Source organism: Gossypium hirsutum, chromosome A06, assembly GCF_007990345.1.
Source record: "Gossypium hirsutum isolate 1008001.06 chromosome A06, Gossypium_hirsutum_v2.1, whole genome shotgun sequence".
In the NCBI taxonomy this organism is placed as follows: Eukaryota; Viridiplantae; Streptophyta; class Magnoliopsida; order Malvales; family Malvaceae; genus Gossypium; species Gossypium hirsutum.
This window is the reverse complement of record NC_053429.1, coordinates 41,576,080-41,583,999: the sequence shown is the minus strand read 5'-3', so window position 1 is coordinate 41,583,999 and position 7,920 is coordinate 41,576,080. Positions and strand designations below refer to the sequence as shown.

Here is a 7,920-nt window from a genome sequence, read left to right as displayed (position 1 = left end):
ATTTAATCAAACCGAGTAGTTTGAGTTTCGATTATGAATTGAATTGAATTTTGCAATTCGAATATACGATTGGTGTAAATATGATGCTTCTAAATATGAAATTAAGTAGTTGTTAACTTTACATCTCAACAAATTATAAAAATATATATAACTTAAAAAACATATAAAAAAATTCTACAAAACTCTAAACCCTAAAATTCACAAAATTCAAACCGTACTTTAAAAAAAAACAAAACCTAATCCTAAAAAAAAGGAACATAAGGAAAATGCTTCTTTTTCGTTATTTTGGTCTAGTCTTGTAATTTTTTTTTAAAAAATAGTCTAATCTGGTAATTTTGTTAAAAAATGGGCATTTGTCCAGCCATGAGAATTGTTTTGATATTTTCTTGATATTTTTGCAAAATGTCTCTTAACTTTTGTCAGTTTTCTAATTTAACCCTAATTTGTTTTAGATTGTAAAACCATATGGGAGTTTGGGAGTTTAATTACACGTTAATTTGAGTTGTGTGAGAACAAATTTAGAATCTCTTGTCTATACTTTGTTCATTTAAATTTTTTAAAAAAAATCCAGATATCTTAATTTGATTATCAAATATAACTATATCTAATAGATGGGTAAAGCGGAAGTTGTATCAACTGATTCAAAAACATTTTGTGAGGTTGATGACATCTCTGGAACTTTAGAAGTAAACTCCGATATCATTTTATTGGAAAGGAAGAGGCAGAATCAATTTTAAAAGATGAGTTTCCTTGAACTCTCTTGTATCTGTAATTTTTCCGACAATTACTTTCACCAAGTACAGAGGGAATATATAGGCACACTAGTTGACTATTTAGCGAATCGTAGTTAACAAACTACACATTGACTAAAATATTATACGACTTTTAGATAGACATTGAACTGAAATATCTAGAAACCCGACAAGCATGAATCTGGAACAATTCAACTTACAGTCTCCAACAGACACACCTTAGCTAGAGCTCCATTTGTTTGAACTTGTATAATCCATATTAACCCTTCTACAACTCAATCTAATCTCTCCTTCCGTACCTGTTACTGGACTGATATTTCCCATTTTTAGCATGGAAACCACAAAGCTTTCAAAGAAAGCAATTTGATTGCTGCTGAACCTCTCCACAATTTCAATGGTATCAGCTCCACTAGTAGAAAACAGCTCTTGATCACTTTGGAGCAGTCCTTCTTGAGCTTGAAGATTAGTGTAGTAGTTACTGTCGAATGTATTAGGTGTTGTAGGATCTAAATTCACCAAAACACTACCATTTCCGCCTTCAGGGCATACTTTGCGTAGCGTCTCTAAGTATGTTGCGTTCAATGTCGGGTCTGCTTTTCCGGTACCATTGAAATTATATAATCGTTCAATGAGAATTGTACATTGAGCCCGTCCAAATGTGTGAGCACCTGAAAATATTTTTGCGTAAAATCCCTATTACATGTCATACATATATCTTTTAACCATCAAATCCATTGTAAGACCTACCTGAAAGTGCAACCAGATCGGTACTGGTATTGAGCCCCACGGCTGCAAACTTGGACTTGAGAACATTAAGAGTGTCAAAGGGAGCTGGAATAGCTAAATTGGCCAGTGTTCGATTTGCTGCTGTGCTATCCCTTCTTCCCAATAGAACTAGCCATGAAGGACCTCCCGCCTGAAGTGATATAGTTCAATATGGAAGATAATTTTATGGTACTCTACCTATCTATGGTAAAAACAAGAGAAGTTTGAAGGAATTGGCTAAGTACCAGATTGACAGCCTCTTGAGCTGCAATAGCTAGAATATCAGCACAGGAAACGATGCCTGGACACTCAAATTCTAGTGCGATCTTCATGGCATCGACAACCTCAAATCCTCTTGCTGAGTTATTATTCGGCGCAGCTTCTTTCTCGCTTTCTATGGTAGCGCTGTTGTCCAATAAAATCGATGCATCACAGCCCTGCAAAAGAATTTGTTTCAGTCCTTATATTCAGAAAAGAAACAAATTGAAAGTAGATATGATGTTCACAACATTTACCATCTATAAAGCTATAACTAGGCTACATACGTGAAATGGCTGAAAAGGTAAACGGAAGGAAGAGAAAGAGATTTGGTAAGGAACACAAACGTTTTGGTTATTACATTAACAAAGCAGTCATGGAAGTGAAGCCTAAGAAGGCTGGCACCAATCCTAGGATCAGAGAGCAAAGCTTGTTCGATGATTCCTCGAATGATGCTAAATACCGCGGGGCATGTTTCATCATAAAATGATGGACTTAATGTGGTGGCTGGAAAGGATCCTGGAGGGAGCAAAAGGGCGAAGAAAAGGGTTGCTATTATACATCGGAGAGAAGGCATTTCCTCGGTCATTTCCCCTCTAGGCCGCTAAATATTTGATTACGGGGGCCTGCTATTTGAGACTATTTAAAGGGCCAAATTAAGTTCCATATATACCTGATTCATGCAACAGGAGAAAATTAATTTCAAATGGGAAACTATATACAATGAGATATTCAATTATTAGCATATTTCTGTTTGGATCACTAAATAATAAATTTTCAATTTCATCATTTAAATGTGCTTTTATTTAATTGGTATAATTTTATTCACTTAAACCCTTAATTTTAATTAAATTATACTACGTGTAGAAATATTATTTTTCCACCATATTTTAGTATTTGAGTTAGCAATAAATTAATTTTAATAGGTAATTTTTAGCCACTCACATGACTTATTTTTTAAAAAGAGAATGAAATTTTTTACTTATTTTGAAGAGATTTTTTTTACAACATTTTTTTCTTATCTTTGTAATTTCAAGTTTAAATTTATACCAAGTATTTTTATTTTATGTCTAACTATCAGAATGCATCTGTATTAAATAAAAGTTTGTCATGTCATGTTTGTCATGTCATGTTGCTATTTGATTCTCTACATAAGCATAAAATATTAAAAACATATAAAAACTAAAGTCCATTGAAAAAAATAAATCAATAGAAAATTAATATTTTCAATGATTTAATTTTTTTTTACACATGTTTGATAATCCAAAATAAAAAAAAGTCCAATAAAAATCCTTCTACAAACTTATCAATTAATGAAAATATTTTTAATTAATTCTATTTTAATTAATTTTTTTATTTTAATATTATATTATCATATAAAAATTTTACATTTAAAAATATAATTTGTAGTTAGAATAAGGTAAAATATTTGAAAATTAAAAATAAAATATAAAATATATTTTTTATAAATGATTTAATTATATTCCATAATTAATTTTAAGTAATATACCAAATAAATTTTATAACTTAAATTTTCAACACATATTTTTCTCAATTTATCACACAACAATATAACTCCTAATTCAATTAAAATTAAATATTTAAATGGATAAAATTCATAGATTATGAGTTTATTTGATTATAAAATAAGTACGATGATTTGCTTAAACACTGTGTGGTAGTTTGATAGCTTGAAAACCTTCAACATAATTCGTCTCCGATTCCATCATTTCTAAATAACTAATCTTTCTTCACATTTCTTTTTCTCTTATCTCAACGTCTTTGTTTCTATTCAAGTTCATCTAGACCCATAATTTTGAACAATAGATCCATCTTTGTTGTCTCTAGCTTTCAAGTTCAGCCAGACCTATGGCTAGCTTGACAGTCGAGATTTCAGATTTCTCTTTATTTTCATGGTTTGATTTGCAAAACCCTATAAGAATTAGCCATAATGGCTTAAAGGCTTTCCAAAAGAGTCCAATTACTTTGAAAGACGGTAATATCTGGTTTTTGGTAATTTAGCTCGTCGGTGGGAATATTGCTGTCCTTATCTTATAAGGAAAGTTATGCTCAGATAGAAAATGGGCTCCATGGTTCTAAGAATGTAAAAGTTTTCCTTCTTCGTTTCAAACATCTTAGCTTTTCAGCAATGGTGACAATCAGGTAAAAGGCTAATCCTCACAGAATCCAAAAACAATGTTAATCATTTCTTAGATATTGCCTAGTTAATTTGATGATTTGAGTTACACGTTACTTACTATATACGGTAATGTTATTCTTTTCCGTCATTTTTAGTTTTTGGTTTTACTATCAACTTTTGACTTTTGAAAACATATATTCACCAAATATTTAAATTGTGATTCTGAAAGTATTTTTAAGTGCGGAACAGTACAGATGCTGTTTTCTTTTTTATTTGCTCCAAAATGGTAGTTTATTAATAGGTAAATTTTTAGAATCAAAAGGAAAAAAAAAAGCATAAAAGCTCCATTTTATAGCAAAAAAAAAATCATCCATAAAAAAATGGTATCTAAGTCGTACTGAAAGTCAATCATACCAAGAAAAACGCATAACTTGAACCTATCACTCTGAAAGAAACGCCCCCCAAAAACATTTCTCGAGCACAAGTCTTATCATTACCTTCCTGGCTTGTAATTTTTTTTTAATTTTATCATTTTCATTGTATATATAAAACTTTTGGTTACCTAACAGTTGGAGACCATAGTGACATAATACATTTTAGATGACATGAGGTATTATCCAACATATCACACAACATTCCTAGTGTGCTATTACAATTTCGAAACTAAATGATGATAAATTATAATTTTGATAATTTTACTTTTTGAGAAGTTTTATTTAAATTATTAAACTTTTAAAATTCATATTTTACTCACCAAATTTTATGTTCACAAACTCGGAAAAAGTTAGGTTAAAAAGATGAAGGAAAGAAGCCAGCCTTAGGACCTGAAATCCCTTACATAGGTAATAAAGAGGCAAAGGTCCAACAATTGGAGTCACTTTACAAGCCGATAATAGGGGCATGACGCCTGAAGCCAAAGGTGCCTTAAATTCCCTTATAGAAGCAAGCACCATTACTATTTTTATTTATTCATAAGTTACCAAATCACTGGGTTTCTAAGATAAGTCTCTTTATCTATGTGTCTGTGAAAATTTTCGTCAGCTTCGTCACCTAGATGACTTGACGGGGCACAATAACCTCGTACATTTTCTCTCAAGTCGCTTCAAGAGGAGCTTGAGGAGTTTAAGCAATCCAAGAGATCTATAAGTCACATGCTAGCCTTAGATAAATACCTTAAGCCCCAAGGCTCCTTGTCGTGTATTCTTGAAAGCCAGCACTTCATATTTAAGGGAGTTCAAGTAGTTAAGGAAAACTGTAAGCCTCCAAAGTAATTTCAAGTGTAGGCTCCTCAAGCCCTCAAGGCTCTTCATCACCAACCCCTAGGACCAAGTCCCTTAAGTCTCTAAGATTAGTTGAGATCTAGTGCCCTTAGCGCAGTGGATATGTCTATGTACTTACAATTTTTTAAACAAATTGGTTTAATAAAATTTCATTGTTATTTTTAATATATTTTATATATTATCTTCAACGATTTTTGTATGCAAAGCAAAATGAAAGCAAATATTAACTCGTTGATTATCTAACATTTAACTAATACTAAGTTGCAATATGTGATTGGCTCGTAATGTGAGAAGACAACTTGTACTAATATATAGTCTAAACAAGTCTTTAGTCTAATCGAAAGTGAGCAAATTGTTTAAAAGACTAATATGTTGTCTATCAAGTCCAGAGGGAAAGATACCTTGTCTTAGATATTGGAGTCAATGACTTCCAGAAAATAGAGACATAAATAAGACTTTCTGGACTTGTAATACATTAGAGATGACCTAAGCAGAATAAATCAAAGATTCGTTTATGGATTTATTTACTTGTAACTTTTATAGTGTGACTTACCTCAACTCTGAGTAAGTGACGGATTATGTGTACGTGACTCATATGCTTTGATGTATTGATAGCCTGGGTTCAATTGGTAATAAAGCTGAAAGCTAGTACATTGAGTATACGACTTTTGCATGACATAAATTTACCTACAATAGTGAAATTCATAGCCCAATAAAAGGTAAATGATATCCTCTCATTGGCATTACATGGTAGATGAAAAGCAACGTGGCCACGGATCATTTGTCCTAAGATGAAAGATTTAATTACTATTTGTTAGTAATTGACTTTTCATGAAGGAAGATGTAATAGTTACCATGAGATAAAATAGAATCATATCAGGAGAATGAATTTATCCTAAAAAGATTAATGATGCCTTATGATGGTAACACACATATGATAAGGTCATTGGACAAGCACGTGATAAGTTGCTTTCTTAATGGTATATAAAAAGGAGAGTTTAGTCATGATATTTTAGTAGAGTAACAATCCATAACTAAATAATGTTGTAATTAATAGACAAAGAGTCGAAACTTAATTACAAATTATTTAAGCTCTAATTATATATGTCCAATCGGTCCTTCCACTAACTCGGTATAACCTTGATGGCTTGCATTAATTGATGATTTGGAAATCTGTTAAACGATGAACTAGAGAAATAGATCACTATCCGCAGTGAATGTATTTTCTTACTATTAACAAGAGATGACTCAAAAAATAATTAATTTTATTCATACTATTAAACAATTGAAGTTCAAAGTGGAAATTGAATTAATTAAGTCATCATAGTTAAGAACAAGTTAATAAAATTAATTTACTCATAGATTCTAGAATGGTAAAATCATCACGACTTTAACGAAATAAATAATAGTTTTGTGCACAAGAAATACTTATTGCGATGAGAAAAAATATAAATGAGTTGGTTTAAAGGCCAGATAACACATATTGTAACACCCCATACCCGTAACTCACGTCGGAGCAGAATACGAGGCTTTACCTAACTCGATCTCATGCACACAAACGTTCCCCAAGTCACTAAGACTTGGTCCCATTTTAGAACTTTTTCAATTTCTACTTTAAACTTCTTATTATGGGCCTACGAGCACCAAATCTACCATTGAAAACTATTCAGGATCAGCCCAGGTCCTTAAACCATCTATAGAAAATTTGACTTTGAAATAGGGTACATACCCGTGTAGAAGGGCAACACGCCCGTGTGGCCATTTCAACATGGTCGTGTTGATGGCCCGTGTGGCTCACACGGCCTAAACAATACAGGGACACGCCCATATCCTCCACCCGTGTGGAATTAATTCTAAATGCACACCTGCAGGGGTTTTTACATGGCCTGGTACATACTCGTGTCCCTGGCCCATGTCCTTCACACGGCCATGACACGCCCATGTGCAAAAACATGGACATTCTGTTTCTGACATCAGCACCCTCAAAATGTCACACGGCCAAGACACATGCCTGTGTGCTAGGCCGTGTCCATCACATGGCTGAGACACATGGTCGTGTCTCTGCCCGTTTGTTTACTATCAAGCACACTGACTTGAAATTTTACGTGTAGGGGACACACGGTCGGACCACACGCCCATAGGGTAGACCACGCCCATAGGGTAGACCGTGCGTCACACATGGCCTAGACACACACCCGTGTGTCTACCTGTGTGGACAATATAAGGCTATTTACCAAGTTTATTTGCCACCCTTACTTACACAACCTACATAATAGCAACCACACCAAAATAAGAATAATTTATTTAAACCAATCAGCCACAATAGACTACATATCAATTAAGCAATTACTCATTCATGAGAGTAACTTCATTTGCATATATCAAGATGGATATTTACCATCAGTCAAGGCTTAATACAAAATGAAGGGTTTCCAACCCAAGCCAACACATTTGGCCAGTTCTCAATGACACAAAAATAGTAAAGTCTAAGCCGTATACATGCCATATTCAAAAATATAAATCAAACTATATCGAATACTTCGATTGATAGTGTGATCGATATCTCTGACTTCCTTTGGTCCTTGAGCTAGATAGGCGGTACTATAAGAAAATGAAAAAAGGAGAGGGAGTAAGCATAAAGCTTAGTAAGTTGCACATAAATAAATATTCAACATAACTTTACCATTCATCAACAAGTATCATAATACACAAGTGGCATAAGCAA

The 7,920-nt window shown here is 33.0% G+C and overlaps 1 protein-coding gene across 1 annotated transcript; it reads right to left on the bottom strand.

The window, feature by feature from the left end:
- Positions 1-679: 679 nt before the first annotated feature.
- On the bottom strand, positions 680-2,442 carry LOC107893939 (peroxidase A2). The gene is made up of 4 exons (XM_016819095.2): positions 2,137-2,442; positions 1,763-1,954; positions 1,500-1,668; positions 680-1,420 (listed from the first exon to the last, which is right to left on the bottom strand). Exons 1-4 carry the CDS (start codon positions 2,362-2,364, stop codon positions 972-974), a joined length of 1,038 nt encoding a protein of 345 aa, XP_016674584.1. The 5' UTR covers positions 2,365-2,442; the 3' UTR covers positions 680-971.
- Positions 2,443-7,920: the final 5,478 nt, after the last annotated feature.